The sequence below is a fragment of the Talpa occidentalis genome, unplaced genomic scaffold, assembly GCF_014898055.3.
Source record: "Talpa occidentalis isolate TD23 unplaced genomic scaffold, MPIMG_talOcc4v2.1 talOcc4.12, whole genome shotgun sequence".
NCBI classification, from domain to species: Eukaryota; Metazoa; Chordata; class Mammalia; order Eulipotyphla; family Talpidae; genus Talpa; species Talpa occidentalis.
The window spans coordinates 25,115,619-25,140,855 of NW_023601212.1; the positions used below are offsets into that span (position 1 = coordinate 25,115,619).

The following is a 25,237-nucleotide window of genomic DNA, read 5'->3' on the forward strand; positions in this document are numbered from 1 at the left end:
AGAGCAGAGTGAAAGAAAGACAGCGGTACTAGAGAGCAGTCATTCTCCTGGGAGGGACTGCAGGCATCGGCTCTGGGCTTCAACCATCCCCTCTGCGAATGCACCACCTGGACACCCCTGGGATAGGCGGGAGCAGGGCCACGCACGGACTGACCCCACAAAGGCCAGCATCTCCTGTTTCCTTTTATAAGACATGCTGTCTGGCACAGGGAGTTGTGTTTTCCCAGGCTCAGAAGGTGCCAACATGGTGCTGTTCTGCCACCTCTCAGCTGTGTGTCCTCGCGCCTGACTGCCTTTCTCTTAAGCCCCAGACTCGCCAGCTGTAAGATACAGGCTAAGGACTGGTTGTCTGCCTGTCCGGTGCCGCCCTTTCAGCCCTCATATTCTATGTTCTAACTTTTTGAAAGTCTTATTTGGGAGTGGGTGGGTTGGGGTGGAGGGATGGGTCCCGTGGCTGAAAATAATAAAACTAAAGCACAAACTGGGCCTCCCTCGTGGCGCAGGTGGTTGAGCACCACATTGTGAAGCTGTCTGCAGCCTCTGCAGCGTGGGTTCAATTCCCAGCCGGCCAGGGAGATTCCCACATGGCGCGGCAGACCTCTCCTGTCTCGCCCGCTGCTCCCCTCAGCAGTGTATTTCAGTCAGTCTACCTGTTCTGTTCCCCACTCTGTGTCTGGTGAATCCTCTCACCCTCCCACGCATCTGGCCTGTGCCCCAGTTCTTGTATAAATAAATAAATCTTAAAAACACACACACACACAAAACTAAGGCACAATGAAGTAAAAACCAACCTCCCAAGGACACTTGGTTTATTTGGGGAAGATCCATGTCCTAAACATGTGTGTTTGTGTGTGTTTACATATATGTAGATATGTATATATCTATATTTAGAGATGTATATGTATATTTTAGATATGTATATATACATATTTATATATGTGTATATATAAATTTTTTAAACACCTATTTAAACTCGTTTTATGCTGGTATAGGCCATGCTAGTTAGAAATTGTTCTAAAACTTCCATATGCATTGGAATCACCTGGGGAACTTGCTAAAAATGCAATTTGCTGTATTCTAAGCCAGAAATTCCAAGATAATGGGTCTGAGCTGGCCCAAGGAAGAAGTATTTCAACAGCTTTTCAGGTACTCCTGCTGCAGGTGGCTTTTGAGAAGCACTGTTGTGTGGGAATAGCCTGGCTCCAGGGGTTTGAGCTTTGTCATGGCTTGGCCATGGTTAAGTAGCTATATCGCTCTGGGTGTGCCTTGGGTTTTTAAGTGCACGGTGAAAGCACTGGATGTGGTCTGTAGTAGTCAGACCTTTTTGAGTCCATGCAGCCCTTTTGTCAATGGAAGGTCATGTGGAACCCCAATGTGTAAAGTGGTTGGAGGCAGAGCTGGGCTGGAGTTCAAGGATCAAGTCCAGCCTTGTGGCACCCCTGCCATGGATCTCAAAGGAGTCAGAAAATCCCAATGCAGGTTTGATGGTCTCTATGTGTTCCATGAAGGGCAACGGTGCTGTGTCAACTGACAGGTACAAAAATAGTCCCAGGACCAGGGTGTGCTGTGGGCTAAGGGAGGATGGCCTTAAAGTACAAGGTACTTTTGCATCATTCACTAACCCTGCAGTGGGGACCACACCTTCAACCTGGTGTTTCTAGAGAACTCTTTTCATGGCTGCTAGAGTCATTCCCAAATGGAAGCAGATACCTCTGACAATGTCCCGAATTTCTCCCCTCTTGGAACGCACATACAATCAGCTCTTAATTATCTTTGCTAATGGGGAGAGCAGCAAGGGTGTGAATAATCCAAAATGATGGACATTCCAAAATAATGAATAATCCTAAGTAACATTTATTTTCCACTTTGGAATGCATTTTGGTATTCATGTTTGAATATGGATGTTTGTGATGTTTTGGAAATTTTTTTTTTTAAGATTTATTTATTTATTATTTATACAAGCACTGGATTCAGTCAGAAGCATGGGAGGGTGAGAGAATTCACCAGAGCCAGAGCAGGGAGCAGAAAAGACAGACTGATGAAATACACTGCTGAGGGGAGCAGCGGGCAGCAGGAGAGGTCTGCGAGCCATGTGGGACACTCACCTGGTGGCTGGGGATCGAACCGGTGCTGCAGGGGCTGCGGGCAGCTTCAAAACCCAGCGCTCAACCACTGCGCCACCGGGGATGCCCTTGGAAATTTTTAATTAAAAAAAAAAAAATCCAGTGATGGAGCTCCCTTCTGGCCTCCGGCTCAGCCAGGTGGAGAACATCCCCTCTGGTTCTGGCCCACAGCTCGAGTAGGGCCACACTCCACCCTCCCCAGCTCCTGTCTTTAAGGCTCACACCTTCTCTATGAGGGGATGGGGACATTTACTGATTTTGCCTTTAAAAGACTTTCATTCCCTTTGGGCCTCATGCAAATAAGAGCAAAATAAGAAGCTGTGAAATGTTAGCAGAGGACTTCATTAAGCAATCTTGGTGAAAGCATTTGCCAGGAATGGAGACAATTTGCCAACAGATAATTGAGAGCTGACTATATATGTGTTCTAATTAAGAAAATGATTCTTCTTACTGCCCTGGGATTCTGGCTCCTGTCTTCTGGTTAGTTTGGGATACTAACCACAACTAACTTTGTATATGTTTTATACTTCAAAAAGCACTTCACTTAAGTTATTTTACTTAATCCACCCTCATGACACCCATGTAAAGACTTGAACGCCAAGATTTAAAGCATTCAATCCAAGGCCAATGTCTCATTGCAAATATAAACATACCCCAGTCGCGCCCTCGCCCGCCACACCTTCAGAAACCCCTCGCTCTTCTACCGCACTTGGCCTCTTCTATCACCTAACCTTGGCCCTGCCCAGGACTGGGATTATTTGCATCACCCCCAAAATGCAGCAGCAAAGAAAAAAAAAGAAAGAAAAAGAAGAGGAAATCAAAGTAACTTGCATTTACTGCCTCAGTCTTTGATTGAAGTAGAAATGTTGGTAAAGGAGAGATTTTGTGCTGGAAGCACCTGGGGAGGCAGGAGAGTGACTGTACATGCTGTTGGGGGTGCCCAGGATAGGCTGAGGCTTTTCCTACTTTCTAGAATGTTTTGGTGGGGTCACCGAGCCCAGCATCTCAAAAGATGAGTTGGTGGTGGGAAAGATAGAACAGCAGGCAGACGGCTCGCTGGAAGCAGGAGTAACCCCAGCTCCAGGCTAACCATTTTCATACCATCCTGACAGAATCTCTTCCATTTTATGGACCAGGAAGCACGAACTCAGAGAAGTTAAGCAACCATCCAAGGTTATGGTGTCTACTGGAGCTGGGGATTCCAAATGTGGGCTTCCAGTGCTGGGCCTTTGACAGAGGGTGGTTAAGCTGTATGGTCTTTGTAGAAAGCAGAAACCGACCACTCTATCCTCTAGCTGCCCCTGTTGTACTCCAAAAATAGACATGAAGTTGACCAGGCATCTGCTTCTTATGCCAGGCACAGGCCCTGCCCCACCTTCTGACCATAAATCTGTCAGAGAAACCACTGCTGCTCCCAGGCAGCTCTGGGACCCAGACATGGTCATTTTAATCTACCCCTCTGCATCCTTGTTCAGAAGCCCTTTGCAAAGGCCAGTACCTCTGAGATAGCTTTCTACCCACAGTCTGGCAGGGTGCATCTGCCTTCCATTCCCCAATGCCCGGAGGGGTCTTGGGCTTTTGCAACAGCCACCATGGTTCTCAGCCTCCTATCGGCTGAGACCACCCAAGGAGGTCCAGCTGGTGTCCTTCTGCTGGGGCTCAGGATCAGGAGGCAGTGAAGGGGAGCCTTTCTGAGAGATGAAGCTCCAGTCCTTCCTGCCCCCCAGGATATCTCTATTTTCCAGCCCTGTGTGCCACTGGGTGTGCCGACAGCTCCTCTAATAGGAGAGTTACTCATGGCTTCACTGGAGGAAACCGAGCAGCTTTCAAGCCTCCTCCCCTAAACGCAACAATATTTGGTAACACTTGGCGTCTTGGGGAGAGAATTCATGTCCGTAATTAGTTACTGTATATCACCGTTAGTACTCTGCTCAGGATTTACTGGGCAAATAGCATTTAACTGCACAATAACTACAGGTCCTTGCTGCTTATTGGGTAATTTACTAAGGCTGGGAGAATGGGGCAGGAGGGACTCTGAATAGGAGGTATTGTAACCCCTTGAATCAAACTTTATGAGTTTGGGTTTGGCAGGGACGCGACTGCTGGTAGCCAGTTCTCATTGCTTTGTTTTGCAGAGTTGGCTGGCAGACTGCTTCCTTTCCTTTATTTATTACAGGCAGGTCTGGGACTGGGGTCTGGGATTGCCTGGGGCTACCTGGGGTTAGGGGAGGCTTTTTGGTGAGGGGTCTTTGGCTCTGGGCCTGCAGAAGGAACCCAGGCTGGGTGTCCTGGAGCTCCGTCCAGCCCTTCCATTTACTCCCTCAAGGGGCCTCTTTTTTATGTAGGCCAGTGGGAGGGGAGATTGGGGAGCTGTTTTTGGCAGCAGCATTGAGATATTCCTCAACCTTCTCTCTTCTAGCAAGTGCCCTCTTGGTTGGTAGGCAGCCATTCCTGGACATTTGGCCGACATTCCCAGCCTTAATCTGCTTGAGCAAAGTCTGTCTTTGTTTGGCCATGCACTGTCTAAACTCCTTTAACCTATTTAGACCATGGAGAGGGGAAGAGACACAATAATGAAAAACTCAACGTGCAACATTGCCTTACGCAATCTAATAAATTACTCGGTACCCGGCTGCCAGCTCAGACTAAGCCCAATATTGCCTGCAGTAATTATTTGGATCAAATGCAGTTTATCTGCTTCATATTTGTGCTTCTGTGCTCAGTGGTAACTTATAAATGTCATTGTGGTGTTTATTTGTTATAATGAAACTTAATGGCATTGGGAGCCAGGAGCAGAACTGGTGGGGCGGCAGGTTTAAAACAATCTCTTCATCTCTGGAGAAGGAATGAGCCAAGATAACATGAAACTGCCCTACAGGGAAGAGATTTACAGAGATGGCTGTGTCCTCTTGCGGTGTGGTGGACGGGAGAGCCAGGAGCCGCCTCCAGAAGCATCCATCAGGAGGCCGGCAAGACTTGGCCGGGTTAAGCCTGGCACTGCCCCCTTGGTTCTCGCTCCATCTTCTAAGCGTGTTATTGGGTGGGAGGTTTTCAATCTTCACTGCACAATGGCTGCCCCAGATGAGAGAGACAGGTTGTCCATGGTCTTGGGAAGCCAAGGTCCTGATGAAAGGGGTTGGATATTAGATCCCTAGTATGTAATGGGGGACACACTGGGGACAGCGCATCAGAAAGAGTGACCTGGGAGAAGCCTGAGGGAGGGTTAACAAAGGGAGGGCAATCTGGAGAGGCAAAAACGGGACAACAAGCCTTTCTCCTTTGGGTGGGGCAGGTGCACTGGTTGGTGGTAGGAAGCCCAAGGCATGGAGTGAACAGGAAAGAGCTGCTAGGGGTTGCAGGCGGGGAGCCCAGGCTCGGCAGAAGCATCACAGGCAAAGATGGGTCATTTAGTATAGAATGAAGGATTTTGACTTCATGCAGCCCAGGACTCTGCCATTTACTGGCTGTATGGCTTTGGGCAAGTTACTTATCCGTCCTGAGTTTAATTTCCTTATGTGAAAAATGGGAACAATGTTAGATACCTGTCAGAATGGGGTGATGATTGAACGAGGTGATGGGTATAAGTGATGAATGCAGTAAGTGGCTGTGGCGGTGACTGGCATGCAGTAGATGCTCAATAAATGTCTGGTGCATGAATAAATGAATAATCACATTTCCTACCTTATGTGTGTTATAAAGTCCTCTTCCAAACAGCTGAGCTTGGATTAAGACCTCACAATCGTGCAGGGCTGGTCTTACTGACCTCACTTTACAACATGGAATTAGGCCCTGAATGGTTATAGGAATTTGCCCACAGCTACCCAGTTGGTGTTTGGAGAGAGCGCTGGCTCTCCTGCCTTCCAGGGCAGAATTCTGTCTACCAGGGGACAGTTCCCCTCTGTGCTGGGAGATGGAGCTCTTTCCTCCTGACCGCTGCTCTGCTCCCTGAGCTGACCTTCCCAAATGAACCTGGGCTCTAGGAAAAATAGACAAGTGGGGGGGTCTTTCTGTCCATTTCATCTTAATACTACATTTAGTGTTTACTCATGAAATATTCATTTTCTCCCCTCAGCAACATGCTCATACAAGGTTCCTAACATAAATATGGATGAAAATTATTAGTCATTGTTAGTTCTTCCACTAGCCGATTGCCTCCCCCAACATATTTCCTGTTTTGATCTCAGCAAAAATGGGACTGAAATTGAGGTATTAACCCGGAACACTAATAATAATGCCTTGCATTTTACGGTATTTATAACTTTCTTGAAGCACCTGTACAACCATTAGGCATATTTTATCTTTGCATCCTGTGCATGGAAGGGCTTGCATTACAAGTATACCCCTTTTACAGATGAGAAAACATAGGTCCAGGGAAATCAAGGTCAAAATCACACACCTAGTCAGGAATGGAACTTGTTACTAAAAAACAAAACAAAACATTTATTTTGTTGTTATTTTGACTCCAAATGAAATGTTTTCTGGGAAACTCAGTGTGTTTGTTTCATGTGACTAAATAATAGCATCATCTTATTTGTGTTGTATTTTACAGTTCATAAAGAGTTTCAAACAGATAGCATTTATCATGTTATTTTATGGGTGCTCCCAAGCCAGGCTTGATTTACGGTTATTTGGCAAAGGTCACCAATGAGTTAGTGGGGGATCTGGGCCTTACATCATTATTTCCCAAAGTGGATTCCAAGGGACACTAGTCCTAATAGGTGCTGTAGGAAAAATGCTTTGTTGTTAAATTAGTTTGGGAACCTCCATGAACCATATCCCGTTTTGGCAATTCACCATGCCCTTTGGCATATTGAAATATCTAAGAAGTTCTGTAGGAGATACTTGTTTAATTAGGATTAACCCAGCTTCTCCCCACCTTACTTAACTACGGAGGCTGTATTTCACAGAAAACCTATTAACATGTCACAGAAATGCAGCTCCAGGGAAATGTGTATGCAGGATTCCTCCTCTAGTATTTTCAGAGGTAATGGGGCTTAGAGGGCTGGGGGGTGGGGGGAGAGCACCAAGGGTGGGGTTGGGAGGGCTTGAGGGGCCCATCAGAACTGAAGAACCCCTTCCCCAGGCTGCCTATTTTCCTTCCTGGCAGTGAATTCTAGAGATTCACTCAATATTACACAGTTCTAATACTACTCTGGCAGTGAATTCTAGAGATTCACTCAATATTAGACACAGTTCAGTCAACCTACATCTGGGGCAGGATCGAAGGGGGTCCCTCAACTGGGGGGGCCTGTGTATGTGGGCATACGACGAAGAGGGCAGTCTTTGGCTCAGGGAGAAATCTACATAGACCCACAATAGACAATTGCTCCATCACGTCTGCCCTAGCTGGTGGTGGGGACTCATCCCACCATCCTCTGTCAACACACAAGCCTCCGGGGCAGGGTGGGGTAAGGAGCCAGGACCGGAATCTTAGCTTTATTGGTAGCTGCAGGCCATTAGGTGGAAGACTGAATCTCTCAGAGCCTGTTTTATCCTCAACAGGGAGATAACACCACCTACCTTGTGATGGGGTGAGGATTAGATGATGTAAGTGTGTTCAAGTGCCTCCTCAGCCCCACCATTGCAGGTTAGTCCCTGTTTCTGTTGTCTTAAACCCCTGCGATATAGTCTTTCAGAACAAATGACTCCCTCACCTCTGTGTTTCAAGAACAAAGCACTTACACACCTCTTCAGCTCCCCCATCTCCCTGCCTTCTGCTATTTTAGTATATGCCTGTCTCCCCATTGGGCTTGGCCTTCTCTGAGGGCTATAGCCTCTTCTGTCAAACCCCACCTGTCTCCCTCAGCCCTGTCTATTTCAGTGCCCAACTCCCTTTCACCAATACCTGCAGCCCTTCTCCCCAGGTGTTTTTCTTAAACTTCCCTGGTCACTCTGCCCTCACAAGTGGCCAGAAGTGCCGAGAATTAACATCCCCCCACAAGTAGCCCTCAACCAGCTGAGGGCATTTAGTTACCCCACTCCTTGGGTGGTTTAATTCTTTTTTTTTTTTTTTTTTAAAGATTTTTATTTATTTATTTATACAAGCACTGGGTACAGTCAGAAGCGCGGGAGGGTGAGAGAATTCACCAGAGCCAGAGCAGGGAGCAGAGCAGGCAGAAGGACCGAAGTACACTGCTGAGGGGAGCAGCGGGCGGCAGGAGAGGTCTGCACGCTATGTGGGACCCTCCTCCAGTGGCTGGGGAGCAGCCGGGGATCGAACCGGCGCTGCGGAGGCTTCCGGGCAGCTTCGCAACCCAGCGCAACCTCCCCGGGTGGTTTAATTTTGAAGCATAAATTCCATAGCACTCCTCAGGGTTTCCCATGGGGATTAGGTGTCAGCCCCCCCGCAGAAGGAGCAGGCTTGATGGTATTCCCTGTGTCTGATGACTTCCCTATCCCAGGTCAATTCCCTATTCTTCTGGCACTATCTGCACCTCCCAGGGGCCATATACTGGAGACCTTGCTTAGTTAGGGTCTGCTTCCGGGAGAACCCGAGCTAAGAGCAGGGGATCCTCTGCATGCTATTCAGTAAGCCCTCAGCAGGTGCCAGCACAGCCTTCTCTCTGACAGTAGGCGGGAGGGGCTACAACAGAGCAGTGGGCCCTGGGGTGGGGTGCAGGAGCACTCCTGGAGGGCAGGGCTTGAGAAGAGGAGGTCCAGGAGCCCCTGGGCAGAACACAGCTTCCTTGCAAGCACCCCAAGTCCTGTGTGAGCCCTTCCCTTCCCACCCCCCCATTCCCATGCCCTGGACTCCTTGGTGAAACTCTGTGGAGGAGCCGTGGTCCAGCCATGTCCTTTCTCAATGAGAGGAGAGCAACTTGGTGCTGTGTTTTGAGGTCCTTTCATGAATAATGGTTGAGAAGTGCTACTCTTTAGTACTAAGAATAGTGGTTATTCCTGGTACGTTTGACTTGGAGGTGGGGAGTATTCCATTGCTCTATTTATCCCACGTTCTGTACGCAGTTACTGAAACTGTCACTGTGTCCTATATTCCATAGGCCATTATGTGTATTTCAAACCATTATATAAATGGACTTGATTTGGTACTTCTGAATGTCATTAAACTCCTCCCGTACCAGCAACAACACAGTTTCCATGGAAACTAATACATTTGAGAAAGAAGGTCTATGTAGGGAAGAAAGCAGAGAGGGCAGGAGGAAACCGGAGACCACCAGGAGGCGATTTCCAGAACCTGGGGTCCAGCAATGTGACTTAGCCACTCTGTGGCGATGGGGCAGCCTCCTTCAGGTTTTCATTGATTCCTCTTTGCAAAAAGGTCTGAATAGCTTGTCTCAGCCTGAGCCTGCTCATCCCACCACACGGCTCTAAAAACTTTATGGCACCACAGGCCATTTAGCACCCTCATTTATTCAGCCTCTTTCACCCTGGGGAGGGGCTGGCAGGAGGATCTCAGCACTAGTGGTGAAGCCTTTGAAGCTAGGTGGAGGGAGGGAGGGAAGGGGTGAGTGTGAGAAGACAGTTGGCGTAGGGTGAGACCCCAGGCTTCCGCGTGTGACTGCTACCTACCTAAGTCATTCGATCCCATTGTTGTCAGTGCAGACTGAAGGGGTGTTACATTTGAAACCCTTTTAGGAGAGCCTGGCTGGGGAGTTGTCCATGGTCTTAGTATGGCCCAGGCAGTGAATTTCCTGTCTTTGGAGGGATTTAAGCCTAAGTAGCAATGGCCTCATAAGAAAATAAGTTCCTAGGGCCCAGCTTGGCTATCACTTTCTCCAGGAAGCTCTCCTGGCCACGGCTCACTTGGCCTGCAGTCTGAATGGATTCTCCTTCTCTGTCCCTGTAGCTCCTTGTACATGCAGGTTACAGTCCCAGGACGCTGTATTGTCACTGCTGTGATGGTCTCGGGGTCAGGGACTGTCTTTACTTGCCGAGAGCCTTGCCCAGTGCCAGGCACAGGGTTGGTATTCTGTATATGATTGGTGAATATATGAGTTCACAGAATCACGGTGTTCAAAAACATTTATATCTATCGGTACTTGGCAGGAGTATTGTGAGAGAGGAGAGTGTGCACTAGATGAACTTGGGTCCCTCTGGCCTTGAGAATCCTAGATGATATGGTTCTAAACCTGCTCTGACTCTGCCTGGGATTTGAATCTAGATTTCTCTGACTCCCAAGTCAGAGAATGTATACTTAGTGAGCATAATCAGCACGATGTTAACACAAAACAGCTACAACATCAACTGGTAGAAATATAGTTAATCTCCCCAAGGGAAGGAGAAGTTCCTGAGCACAGGGCCTGAGTGCAGTCTCTCCGAGGCTCTGGTGCCCAGCACCAAGCTAAGCTCATAAGGAGCCATCCACGACTTGACTCTGCATGCTGCATGTTTAGATAGAAGGACCTATTTTCCTTCCTTCGTTCCTGAGATCCTTGGTTCTTGCCTCATTCAAAACATGGCCCCAAGCCCCTTTTTAGCAGACAGGCTTCCCTGATTGAGCCACTCAACCCTGTCGAGGACTGAACCATAAATGAAGTGTAAAGAGAACTGGACTTAGGGTCGGAAGCCTGGGTCACCAGCTGCAGCAAGTCACTTGAGTGTCAGTTTCCTCTTCGGCCGATGATTCCTAATGGCCCTTCTAGAAGTCTATGTCTCTCACATCACCCGTCCCAGCACCTTGGGAGCCACTGAACAGGGATAGAGCAGGGACCCTTCTTTTGGTGTCTACTCTGTGTGAACATTAGGCTATAGAGACCAAGCAGCTTACAGAGTGGGGGGACAGAGGGTGTTAGTTAACTAAGAGTACTATGAACTTACGTGTACAGGTGGAGCTGGGAGCTCTGAAGGAAGGAGTGTGGTTCTGAGCGCATGTAATGCTGGCACTTGAGCTACACTGGAGAGGGCTGGGTCTGAGGAGGTGTGCCTGAAGAAGCGATACTTGAGCTGACAGCGGATAGATGAGCAGGGTTACTATGCAGAGTGCTTGGGCAGGGTGGGGTGTGGCGGCATCCTACAAGAAGGGCCGGTACAGACAAAGGCCCTGTGGCAGATGGGAGAATGCCCTGAATGAGGAGCTGAAAGCAGATCAGTGTGTCTGGAGGACAGTGTCAAGGGGGCAAGATGAGGTCAAAGAGAGAGTTAGGAACCAAATCATGTAGAGCCTGGGAAAACATGCCAAGGATTTTGGTATTTTTCTGAAAAGCAATAGAAAGTCATTGAGATATTCTCCAGAGCAACGTGATGTTATATTGCCTTGTGCAAGTATAAGAGATGAACCAGGAGGGCAAAGGCTGGGCATGATAGATGCAGGAAACCAGCTGGGAGAGCCCTGCTGTAGTCCACGTGAGGGAGTGTGGTGGCAGGGCAAGGGTGTGACGGATTCAAGAGGCATCGGGGAGGTAGCATTTCTAGGAATAGGTGAAGATTGACAATAGGTCTGAGGGAAAAGGGAGCCTGAGAAGGAGCTTGGCAGGGTCTGCGGCCTAGGGGGACCTCCAGCTCGCCTCTCAGGCAGGTCTCCCAGGAGGAAGCTGGCTAGAGGAACAGGCCTGAGCAAAAGCTCTGGAATCCTCCATCAGATCATGGCAGGAGAACAGAAATAAGGGTCCCTTGCTCCAAGACGCCAAGTGAATTAAGTAACAATCATAAAGTGCCCTGAAAATCTGAGTCTTGCCATAAATAATAAACAGGGACGTTATACAAATAACCAGCTTTGCAGCCCCAGTGGAAGAAAACACATCAGTAAGAAAAATGAAATGAGAAAAAAATGCACCCATAAGCCCCAACGAACAAAATGACAGTATTAGCCAACATCCTGGGGGCTCTTGCAGGCAGTGGAGAAATGGTCTCGGGAAAATGATGGTGGCCCTTAGCACAGTCACACTGGTGACTGCGACAGCGTGGGGGAGCTCCCGTATCACCAGACCCAGGTTCTCCCCTGCCCTCCAGCCCCTGGGCCAGATCCCGGCCACCCTGCTTGTGCCTGCCTCTGCCCTGTGAAGGTGCAGCTTTCCCTGCACAGTGCTTGCTGTCTGCCAGGCTCTATCTGACATGGCTGAGTTTACTCTCCAAGGACAGATGGGAAAAAGAGCCACAGATCTGCCAGCTGAGACTGCTGAACAAAGCCAATTAATTTCCTAGTACTGGTTCCTTTGGTGACCAAAGCATTTAAATGGGTGGTGAGAACAGGGTGTGGGCTGGCTTTTGGGAGCCAAGATAGGTTTTTGAAGCATTGCATTTTAAAGCCTTGCAGATGCTGATATCCATGCAAGAAGGTTGAAAGCTGGATGATCGGGCTTGTCCAAGGTCACGCAGCTAGCTCCTGACTCTTAGATGTGTCTTTTCCTACACAAGCCAATGGCTTATCAACTCTGTTAGGGGAAAGGCAGGAAACAGTGAAGTTTTAGGCTCATTTTTACAGATTAGAGGACAGGGGTGCAGACAGAATGGCCAAGTTTCCATGCCATCACAAAGAACTTTCCAGCTGCTGAAGAGACTGGGATTCCCCTGCTCCTAGGGCTCTATCCTCCTGGCTGAGAAATGAGAACGTTCCTCCCCACTCTGAATCCTCTCACCCCTTACCCCCACAACTCTGGCCTACCCCAGTTCTTGTATGCATAAATAAATAAATCTTAAAAAAAATAAGACAGGAGAACAGGCACAGAGGAGGGGGTGTGTTTGCACATAGAACCTGGACACAGACCCTGGTGCCGTGCAGGAGCTATGAGGCCTGCAAAAGCCTGTAAGAGGCTGGGCATCCATGGAGCTGGCATTTTCTTTCCTGGGTGTCCACCCCCTCCCACAGAGGCCCTGGAGGTCTCCAATGAACAGAAGCTGCCTTTGCTAATCACTTGCATTTATATCTTGCTGGGAAGATGAAAGCGACAGTGCTGGGAGGCATTTCTGCTCTTCCTTCACTGAGCTGGAGGAAGTGCGGGCATGTGATTCTGAAGGCTAGAGAAACTGCTGCCTGGCCAGATATGCAGCCCCTGATGGCGAAGGTCCCCCATGCTCAGGCCCACCTTGGGCATGGGTGGGCGGGAGGTGAGGTCAGGGCTTTGCTGCTGCCCTCCCCTCCTTTAATCATCCTCTTCCTCGTTTCCATTTCTCAAGAGTCCTAGGGTCCCATAGAATTTTCTGGTTCCTTAGAAATGCTCTTTCCTGGTCTATGTCTCTTGCTCCAGTTCTTCCCGATTCTCTCCCATATCAACTCGCATCTCACCTGTGTTCACCCCCTCTTGTCCCTACCCCTTCCATTTTTTCTGTATTTCCAGCTACCCTGAAACACTAAACCAGCTAAGGTGTCAGAGACTCCCCTCTGTTCGTGGTCTCAGCCTCTTCTTTCAGAATGCCAAGAACACTGGAGGGGTGTCGGGGGGCTTGGGTTGTGATCCTGGCTTTTGCAGCAACTTCCCACCCACCCTAGGGAAAGTGGCTCAATGCTTCTGGGCCTCCCTGAGTTGGTGGGCACAAGATAATGACTAGGGTTACTTACAGTTCTAACAGAGCCTTGCATCTGAGACCATGTGAGACCTTTCTGTTCCGCTTATGAATAGGACCAGGCCTGGCAAGCACTGTGCACTGAGAAGGTGAATGGTTCTGGGATCTCCAGGAGAAATGGGTAATCAGGGATGAGATGGCAAAGAAAGGGGAAGGTGAGCATGTGCCTATGTGTGTCTGGGGTGGGGGTGAGGGAACAGTGACGCTGGTTCCCCTTGGAGATCTGTGACCCAGTGCTACATGGGGTGAGGAAGGAGGAATACCATCTCTGGGGTATCCAACCCCCACCCCCCAGGTCTTCTTCCCTGCTGCCCGGCCTCCCAGGAAAGGGTTATAGCACTGGAACTGGAGGAGAGTCAGACAAGTCAGACTTACAGAGATAGGAAGACGTATTTCATAGGAAGCTCTAGATTAGTTTCTGCTGCCCAATGAAGAGAAGCTCAACACCCACCTTCACCTATGAGTGACTTGGGCATCCCTGTGTTGCCACTCACAGCACTAATTAGCTACAGGTATACCTCATTTTATTGTACTTCGCTTATTGTGCTACACAGAATTGCGTCTTTACAAGACCTACCAGCAAAAAGATTATGACTCGTTGAAGGCTCAGGTGATGATTAGCATTTTTTAAGCAATCAAATATTTTCTAATTAAGGTATGCACATTGTTGTTTTTAGACATAATGTTATTGCATACTTAATAGACTACAATGTAGTGCAAACATAACTTTTATTTGTGCTGGGAAACCAAAAATTTCATGCGACCTTTCATTAGCTGGAACTGAGTCTGTAATATTGCGGAGGTATGCCTGTATTTCAATTAAAATGGACTGGTCATCTCCTATGTGTGAGAAGGCTCAGGGAGGAGAGGAAGAAAACAAGATCTTTGCCTCCTTGAAGCTAACAACTCTCTAAGTGGGACAAATAACCTAATAAATAATCACATGATTAGGTTTAGAGCCACAGAATAAACAGGCTGGTTGTCACGATGGAGCACAATAGTGGGGAAGGGATGCTCTCTTTCAGGTGAGGTGGCAGGTAGGGTCTCTGTGTGGAAGTGACAATATCAAAATGTGTTTTGATACTGACAATATCAATATGTGTTTTTATTGGTAGCTGCTTGAGGGCAGGGACTATGTCTTGTTTACTTTTATAACTCCAATGTTTAGAAAAATGCTTGGCATTATAAAAAATGGCATTATTTTTATGGTGGGTACTCAATGAATGTTTGCTGAATAAATAAATGATTTCCTTCAAGCAGTTCCTATTTAAAGTATCATGTAGTTAATCACATGAAGACAATCATGTCAAACAAATCTGATATTTTGATGATATTCTTATTCTTGGTTTGTCTTAGTTTGCCTCCTTTCTTGTCTACATTTGGTGATTTTTGTTCACATCTCCATTTGATGCCTAGATGCATCAGTCCAAACAGGAAACACACACACACACACACACACACACACACACACACACACACACACATTACCAATCACCTCCATCCCTGCAAGTGCTGCAGATTCTACCCAAGAAGCTATTAAACGCTTCCAAAATAGAGCAAACCTCTCATTGACTATCACATGTCTCCTTAAATGATCTTTGAATAGTGTTTTCTTTTATTGCTTTGTGTAGTTTAACAGCACCAATTGCGAGTACTCTAGCTTATGATAAACCCCAGATCTATAAAACTCCTGTTCATTCATTATTTTTCTCTTGCTCCTTTTCAAGCTGGGTTTTTTTTTTTTTTTTGGTACATAGTGTGGAGGGGTGAGTAAAGGAAAAAGAAAACAAAAATGATACCAAATTAACAAGGAAACTAATAAAATAGGGGATCACTTCTCCCCAGGTGACAGGCTCCTATTACACACTGCTTAACAGAACAAATATGTTTTAATACAGCACAAGTAGGTCTTTTATACTTATTCTAAATTGGAAATATAATGATCACCACCTTATCTTTAATGGAAGAAACAACTAATTGCTCTAATATCTCACTAATTCCAGCATCTGGAAGAAAAATAATAATATTTTTACTCATTCAACAATTGTTCAATTTATACCAAGGTGTATAGTGCAGCACGGACAGAGATTTCTGTTCTTTGATCTATGTCATGGCTGCTATTCCAGTTCAATTATTAATATGTGGAAGTTGTAATTATTTTGAGTATCTGTACAAGATAATTATAAACCATAAAACAGCTCCCCATGCTAGCTGATGCCTTTTCTTATCTGCAGACATGTTGGAGTCTGAGCATGTGAGCTTTCGAAGAGAGCAAATGGGGTAGCAAGACTGGCTCAGGTAGGGACAGAGGAGTCCCCCTTCCTCTTCCAGTTCCCTTCTCCTCCTCATGCATTTCTCCCCTCCAGAGCCAAAGCTAACTCACCTCATACTCACCTCTCCTTCTGCCTTACTGCTTCACCCCTCTCCTCTTGTCTCCTTGTTAATTGAGATTTGTAACTCATCACATACAGTGGCTTAGCTTGCTTTCCACCCCCTTGCCTCTGTGGTCAGCAGCAGCAGCAGCAGCAGCAGCAGCAGCAGCAGCAGCAGCAGTTACTACGGGTGTGGTTATGTGTGAGTCTGTACATGAATGTGTGTGTTGGGGGTATTTGGGAGGTGTGTGAGCAAAATGCATGGAGAGAGGCAGGGGGCATGGAGTTAGCTGCTCTGATATCCCTTTGCCATTGTTGATGCCTCTGCTGCCTCCCTCTTTCTGAATATCTTGATTGAATCTCAATTAGTCTCCACTAGGGGGAGGGTGTAGTTTGGGGTCAGGCACCTGGGATCTCTCATTCTTAACCATGCCAGCCATTGTCAGCTGAAAGGCACAACCCATCTGTGTAGACTGTATGTGTTTGCAGAGGGGACTCAGAGAGAATAGGCTTTGTTTTTAACATCTTCCCATTTTAACAAGAAAAAAAAAACTATTTAGAGTGCTGTTTTACTTAGTTGTTGCAAAAAGTAATGCTAACAGTTCTCAGACGTAATCTGGTCCTGGTCTTGCTTCCCAGCCTCCCCAGATTCCCTTCCTGCCTTCTGTACTTAAACAATATTTAAGGAGTGTCTTCTACCTAATGCTGAATTTCTTTTTATTACCAGTTTCTTAATGCCTACTTCAGAGAATAAACATTGCAACCTTTTATTAAGGCACATACATTCAGACCCTTTGCCATGGACTGAACTGTAACCCCTCCCCCTGCCCCCACCAATGTTAGAGACCTAATCCCCAAAGTGACTGCATTTAGAGATAGGGTCTTTATAGAGCTAATTAAAGTTGAATAATCTCATAAATATAGGTCCCTTATCCAATATAACTGATGCCCTTATAAAAAGAGTCACTAGAGAGCTTGCTCTCTCTCTTCCATGTGAGGACACACTGAGAAGGTGGCCATCTAAAAACCAGGAAGAGATCTTTCACTAGAACATGACTATTCTGGCACCCAAACCTTGGAATTTCAGGTTCCAGAACTGTGAGACAATAAGTTTCTGTTGTTTAAGTCACGCAGTCTATATTATTTTGCCATGAAAGCCTTAGCTGACTAGTATACTCCTCCCTTAATCACTTGTGAAATGTGGGGGAGTCAAATCAAGTTTACCGGACTCATGATATGATTCTTTTTAAGCCCCAGGATCTTTAGTCAGTATCCTTCTACTGGGGTCAGATACTTGGAGCTTGAGGTTTCAAATCTAGCCAGCTCCTGACTTTTTGGCTCCCCCCATTCCTATAGACCTCTTTTCAGCTTCTCTAATGAGCATTGCCAGCAAGAGAGCACGTCTATTCAGCACCACGGACAGAGGCATGCTGTCAGTTCCCACAAATTAGAAGTTACTGCCTGGCACTCTCATGAAGGTGGTATTGGGAATGGAGGGGGTAGGCTGAAAGAGAAAAAAAGTCAGGGAGGGAGACTGACTGGCAGGATGCAGAAGATGCAGCCCCTGACCCTGGCTGTGCTCAGCTAAGGTGATTCTACAAATGGGAAGTAACTCCTTGATGCTGCTGCATTCTTATACACACAAGTAGCAAATTCAGGGGAGGTAATTACTCCTTGTGCATAATAGTCCTGGCCTAATTCTTGTCAAACTGTCACTGTGATGGGTGCTGGCGACAAAGCTATAGCTGGCAAGGCATTCAGATTAAGTCTGGGGAGCACGTGAGGATGGGTGTCATGAGAGAGCCAGCTGAGGCACATAGAAAGGGGGCACTGGAGCTGTGCTATGGTCTAATTTTGGGGATAGATGTGTTAGAGGTGAGCTTTCTCATCCATGCCTGGAATGGGAATGAGGCTACAGGGGCCTGGGGCCTGGGGAGGGGAGGGACACATCTCATGGCAAGCTGGGCTGGTGGGGAGCCAGGGCTTCATTTGTCTGACTTTAATGAATAAATGGCATCCCTAGCCATTGTTTATCTACTTTTGAATCCTGACAAACAGTCTGTGGCATCTGATGGAGAGGGTTATTAGCTGTACGGAGACAGATGGCTGGGGATGAGGGGATAGGCTCTTTATTACACCAGACCCATAAGTGACAGCACTCCTTGCACATCCTAGCCCCCATGTCAATGTCAATACCTTTCCCAAGCCTTCTGTAACCTAGTCAAACCTCAGAGGAAAGATCAAGCAAGAGGCAGAACAGCTCATGCAGAGTAAGGGGGGAGAGGTAGGGCCAATGGAATTGGAAAAGAGGGGAGGTTTTCAAGTATAAGTTCTTTGAGAATGAAAGCTCTGACTCATGCTTCTTTAGTATTCTCCTAAGTGCCCCGTAAGGTGCTGTTTATTTAATAGGCATTCAAGAAACGTGAATGATTGAGGAGAAAGGCAGAGAGGTCTGGATTAGAAAAGATAATTGAAGCAGATTTAATTGCGCTGGGTGGGTGGGGAACAAAAGGCAGGGAAGAGAGAAGGAGGGTAGGGGACACAGAGGGAGGAGGGAAGACAGCATAAGGAAAAAAAGCGTATGAATCAGCATACTGTGTTTCAGGCACTAGTTCTCTTCCCACATCACAATGTCAATAACTCCAAGGATCAAACTTTTCTGCCTACTCTCTTTTCTGTGAGGCCTCAGGTTCTGTTTCCTGGTCCTGTAGTTGTAGGGAATAGCTTCCTTTCCACGTTACCTTCCCATTCCATGGGAAGGTTTTCACTGACCTTCATTCATCCTCCGAAACTTGTCCTTGGCCATGTAGCCCAGCACCAGACAGCATCCTCTCTTCTGGAGGCCCAGCTCTAGAAGAAAAGCAGAAGAGGGTCAGATGGAAATGGGCTGGTATCAGGGAAGGCCCCTTTGCAAGGACTGCAAAGTTCGTTGCCCTTTTGAACTTATTTAACAAATATGTACAGAGAACTTACTGTGGCGCAGTCATGATTTTAAGCCAATAATACCTCATTTGATTCCCACAACTACTCTGTGATTTACATACTATTATTATAACCATTTTACAACATCCCCATTAAAGGTGTATTAAGTGAGTAGTCTTAGATGAAGAGTTAGTAGGTGGTAGAGACAGGAGTTGAACCTAAGAAGTTTGACTCTAGAGTCCATGCTCTTTATTGGTCAATGAGGTCCTATATATCCTAGGCTTGGGGATGACTCAGGTCACACTGGAATTGTGGAAGCAGAAAAGAAGCAGAGTCCAGCCAGTGGGATCCAGCATGGAGTAATACAACCAGACATGGTGGATGACTTAGATGGATGAAGAAGTGATGGAGTGAATGTAAGGGCAGACTCAGGGGTTGAGCTACAGTCAACCTTTCAGGAGAGAGTGAGTTTCTAGAGCTGCAGATTCCTATGCAATCTTATTATATTCAGGGCCACTTGGCACTCAACAATCATTTATGAGATGTAGACTCAGTGTGGACCACAGGGACTAGGCATAGTTAATAAACACAAAGCATAGACTCTGGTCCCACAAGACTTGAACTCAAATAGAAAAACAAGACAAGACAACAATCCTAGGTAGGAAATGCAAGAGACATTTTATTATTTTTTTACACTGTATTTTGTATGTCAATGCCCATCATGTATGAGCATTGAACTGGAGTACATCTGCTTCACAAGAAGGCACGCTGGTCTTTATCTTTTATTTTTTAATTTTTTTTATAGAGGCATGTTTTTATTTATTTATTTGTTTGTTTGTTTGTTTGTTTTGTTTATACATGCACTGGGTACAGTCAGAAGCGTGGGAGGGTGAGAGAATTCACCAGAGCCAGAGCGGGGAGCAGAGCAGGCAGAAGGACCGAAGTACACTGCTGAGGGGAGCAGCGGGCAGCAGGAGAGGTCTGCGCGCCATGTGGGACCCTCCTCCGGTGGCCGGGGAGCAGCCGGGGATCGAACTGGTGCTGCAGAGGCCGCGGGCAGCTTCGCAACCCAGTGCTCAACCGCTGGCCACCGGGAAGGCCCTCTTTATCTTTTAATCCTGATTTGACTTAAGTACATTATGGATTCTGAAGTAGAATTCCATACCAAGTTTCCCTTTTGACCCTCACAACAACCCCATGAGGTAGGGAGATAGGTTGTTGCTCTTCACATTATGCAGTTGAGAAAATTGACATACACAATGGAATTTTATTCAGCAACGAAAAAGATAAACTCCTGCCATTCGCAGCAATGTGGATGGAGCTAGAAGGAATTATGCTCAGTGAAATAAGCCAGAAGGAAAAAGAAAAATATCGGATGGTTTCACTTATAGCAGGAATATAGGGGAACCAAATAAGACATCAGTGTAAAAAAAATAGTAACAGTACAAAACACAACAAAGAAAAACAGACAATTATAAATCAGAGACATACTGCAGGGGAGGAGGAGGGAGAGGGATGAGAGGGAGGAAGGGAGGAGCACAGGGGTCTGAGGTGATGGTGCACGGGTGCCTTGGGGAAGGAAATTCTACGGGGACTCAATCTGAGGGGGTGGGGGGAAGCAAATATTGTTTAAAAAAAAACTAAAAAAAGAAAACCAAAAAACCCCCCCAAAGATGTTAGATGATTTTCCATAACAGTTCTAGACTCACCACCCTGACCTCTTTGTTGAGAAGCCACACAGATGTGACAGCTGCCATAAACTGGGTAAGTGGATAAGGGTCTGATTTCCGGGAGAGGGAATGTGACTGTACCTTCTCCCAGGTCTTGCTAGGCTTTCTGGGCACCCAGGGGCTCCTCCATCAGTGTCTCAGAGAGGGAGCGTCCCCCTGAGTCACAGCAACCTCTCCCACAATGCTCTGTTTCTCTGAACCCCACCCAGTCAGCATCTAGGCTGTTAGGGTGTACACGGGGTGGGCTCACCCTCCTTCCTGCCTCCCATGCACCTCTTGTTGCCTAGGTCCACGCTCCATGGGCAGCGGGATGAAAGGGCCCATGAGAGACAGATAAGTCAAGCTTGGGGGCTTTTGCCTGAGAGAAAAACAGCGTGGCAGGCAGTGGCAAAATGCCACGGCCCAGGGAGGTCGCTAGCTTTGATCTCCTGATTCTTTAAAGGGGCTTATTGACTATCAGTAAAGAGCAGAGAAGCAGATCTGAGCTTGCTTTTTCCAAAGGCACTCACTTCTCTTCCTCTCCCTTCACGCTCTCTCGTCTGAAGGCACGGCCAAACCGCCCTCACTTCAAACAGCCTTACATCTCAAGCGCCCAAATTGATGATGTTAAGTTCCCTCATCCAAGGCCTTGGCCCTTTCTTCAGGGGCTCCTGCTCTGTCGAGGGCCGTGTGGATCAAAGCCCCTTTGATGTTTACTTACTATATTTGTGGATTCTTTCTAACAACCACCTTCAAGAGGCAGGAATGCAGCATGCCAGGAGGAGGCCGGCGGAAGTACAAGCTGTGAGGAGGCGCTGAGCTCCAGCAAACAATAGCTTCTCGCCTGAGACTATATTGAAGCCTCAACATGCTGACGACAGACAGAGTTAAGCAGCCCATTATCATTGCACATGTAGTGTTCATTAGGATGATACAATTGCTGATGATTCCTATTATATTTTCCATTGACTTCTTATCCTGTCTAAAGCACATCAGGGGTGGCTCCTAATGAGAAAAGGACTTGGGTTCCTGGACTCATCTCAGGAGTGAGCCCTAGGGAGCATGGGGGAGAGGGGAGAATGGAAGATGGTGGCTGAATTTAGGCCAATATTTCTGTTGATCTTCCTAGACAGTCCCCTAAGCAACCTCAGGGGCATAATTCCAAAGACTTAGAGAGTGTGGACAACCTGTTGAATCTGGATGGTCTATAGTTGGCTATCTCTGTCACCCCAACTCAACCTATCCTATGTAACAGAATAGGTTGTCCCCACAGGGCAACTGCCTGAGGAAAGAGGTCAGAATACAGTTGCTGTAAGTAAGAACCTCACGGACCATGTTTGATTTTTGCAAGTGAGCAGGAAAAGAAGTTTAAAAAAACCTGATTAATGAAAGAAATGAGGGACGAGGCAATTTCTCAATGTATTTGGCTCATTTAATTTGACACGTGTGGGTTAGTCTTAATTATTTAGGCGGCTACATTACAAGGCGCTAATAAGCACAATGCAGAAATTTATTAAGTGAGAGTGTTCTCTGATTGAGTCTTTACTGAGAAGTAGGGAGCAGCCACTGGGATCTTTGCAAGAAGAAGCAGGTTGGTGGATTACTGAAGTGAGTATTATCTGTCTATCCATATATGAAAACCTGGGATGTCCTTGGGAGAGATTTGCAGGACTAACTTAGAGGTCATAGGGGTTCACATGAGGAAGCATGCCAGCGGGGTTGATGTGGGGGAGGGCAGGACAGCCTGGAAACACAGGTGAGGAGGTGGGGTGTGCAGGCAAAGGTGCTGACCAGAGAGAACCAGGGGCAAGCAGAAACAACTTGCCTTGGCTTTGGGAAACATTACCAAGGTAGCAATTAGGGGAGAGTTGATGGACTGTGATAGAAAGCACAGGAATCTTTCACTTTGTGAGCTAGACTAGCCCCTAGTCTGATGCCTCCTTTGTCACACGGCAGTGGGATTGATGGTGGCATCAGATCACAGGTGCCCCTTTAAGAACAGCAAGAGCAGAGGGGCTTTTCCATGTAGGGTTTGGGGCTTCAGCCTTTGCCTGTGTGCACAGCAACAGCAGAGCCGCTGAGATGCACGGGAGGTGTCCATGGAAAATGAACAGACTTAAAAGGGAAGGAGCCCCAGTTCACCGTACATAGGGGTATGGAGGGCACCATCTGCAGAACAAAGGTGTCGGAGATGTGGCTGTGCAAGGAGACATTTATTGGGACAGAGTATGTTTCTTGTGGAGGTGGGAGGCTGCACCTTGGCAACTCTTGGTCTCTACACTGGTAACAGAAGAGTGAGCACTGAGCCCATTATGACCCTGAGGCCTTATTCACAGCATAGTGCCCAGATGTGACAAGCACCCAGGAAAAGTCTGCTGATTGAATGGAAGAGTCGGCTGAAAAATATTGGATAGTGATTAGTTCTCCCTGACTCGGGTCAGAATGAACTCAGGTGGGCTTAGATGTAGCACAATGGATTACGTTAGGTGAAGATGGCTGTAGAGTGAATGAAAGTTGTAATTCATTGCAACAGGAGTCCAGGAAATGTAAGATTTTTCTCTAGGGAGGGATGAAAAGGGATGGCTTTATAAATGGAATGGGTTTTCTTCAGTTTCAGAGGGTGAAGGTGGGACTTTCTCTACCCTTAGGATCCCCTCACCCTTACTAGTAGTAATAATAATGAAGCAATGATATTACTTCCCATTTGTGGGGTACTTATTTTTCATGATGCTGTCATATTCACTATCTTATTAGGTACTCACAGCAGCTCTGAAGTAGGCAAGGCAGGAATTATTTCCTCCATTTTGATTTTAGAAACTGAGACTCAGAGAAGTAAAATGACAATTTAAGGCCAAAGCATTAGATGGTAATGGTTGCTCAGGCTAGAACACGGGTCTGATTTCTGGCTTTCTAGGGTGTAGGGTAAGGAAAAATGTCAGGCTTTTCTGCCCTCCCGCCATCAGGATAGATGATGGATCCTTGTGGTCCTGAATGCATGCGTGACGGCGGGCACCTGGAGTAGGGTGTGGGCATAGGTAGATGGGATTCACCTGGGCTGACTGGGCTTTTAAGGGCGGCGTCATGGGGACACCAGGAGAAGCCAAAAGAGAAGCCAAGAGAGAAGCAAGAGCAGCAGAAGCTGAGAGAAGGCCGGAGAGCCAAGAGTGAAGACCTGCTGGGGGCTGGGAGGCCTGCCAGCCTACCGACCTCCAGCACCCCTGCCTGCCGTGTACCTGGTAATCCCAATAAAAACCTGCAAAACCACTGAGGACTCTGACTCCTCCTTTACCAGTTCTGCTGGATCAGAAAACCTGCTCAGTGTCCAGTCCTGCCTGTACATAGGATAAGGTATGGGATTTCAGGGGTGTCCATGCCATGCTGTGAATGGAAACAGACAAGAGAATAGAGACCAGAGATCCATGGTTCTGGCTGGGATGGTGGCATGGGTTGAGCTGTGTCCACACCTGCCCCCAATCCACGCACTGAAATCCTAACCCCAGCACCTTACAATGTGATCTTACCTGGAAACAGGAACTTAACAGAGATTATCAAGTTAAAATGGTCCCTGGGGGAGCCCTAGTTTAGATGACTGGTGTCCTCACAAAAAGGGGAAGCAGGAGACAGATGCATACACACAAGGACACCATGTGAATGTGGAGACAACCATCTATAAGCCCAAGAGAGACTCGGGGCAATCCATCCCCCTCAGCCCTAGAAGGAGTCATTCTGCCGACACCTTGTTTTGGAATTCTAGTCTCCCAAACTCTGAGACAATAACTTTCTGTTGGTTAAGTCACCCAGTTTGTGGTTCTTCAGCACCACAGCCCTAGCGAACTCACACATAGGAAGTGGGAAGGTGAGGGTCTTCTCATGGGGGCTGATGTTTTCTGCTGGTCAAGACTCTTTGAAGCTGAGTCCTTAAATCTCAGAGCTGTGACTAATCTAAAGGTTCATCAGAGGATAACTGCTGACAGGAGGGCAGCCACGAGGGCTGCTAAGGTGGGACAGTACAGGTGGTGGGCATAAGGGATGGAGGAAATGAGGGCGAAGGAGGGCTGGCAGTGCGTGGGATGCCCAAGGAGGACTCCCTGGTAACCTAGGACACCTTCAGCATCACCACCTCCAGGCTGAGGAGCATGTGGACCAGGAGGGTGTTTGCTTCTAGCCCCAGCCAGAATTGAGCAAGCTGTCAAGTAGCTGGGGATAGAGCTGGGGCAATGGATAGGTACTGCATGTACTTCACCATTTCTGAGGCTGTCCAGTGCACTGGGGAGCCCTCCTATCCCTAACTAGCTTGGTCTTGCTGAAGATTAAACCTTTTCGTCTGAAGTTTTTAGATGGAGCATGTCCCCAGACACCTATTGAGCAAGAAACAGAGTGTTATTGGCAGGCAGCCTGGTGTGGCTGCAACAAAGGTTTCAAGGGTAGAGGAAATGAGATGAGGCAGGAGACATGGGACCTGATAGATCCTGGGGGGCCTGATGAGCTATACTTCGGTGTCTGGACTTGTACAGAGGGGTAAACAGAGGAGAGATAGGCCAGTCTCGCATTTTATAAAGATCACCTGACCACCGGTACAGAAGAGAGACAGGTAAGCCCAGAAAAAGGAGCGCAGTTGTGACTAACGCAACACTCCCAGGGAGTGATGACGACT

General features: G+C 47.4%; 1 protein-coding gene across 4 annotated transcripts in view; it reads right to left on the reverse strand.

Annotated features, from left to right (window-relative positions):
• Positions 1–25,237, reverse strand: part of KIRREL3 (kirre like nephrin family adhesion molecule 3) — a 542,134-nt gene that overhangs the window by 105,764 nt on the left and 411,133 nt on the right. For all 4 annotated transcript variants that reach the window (XM_054693197.1, XM_054693195.1, XM_054693198.1 and 1 more), the window contains one exon: positions 18,725–18,802. In XM_054693197.1, the coding sequence (XP_054549172.1) occupies positions 18,725–18,802 (78 nt within the window). The remainder of the gene's footprint in view (positions 1–18,724; positions 18,803–25,237) is intronic.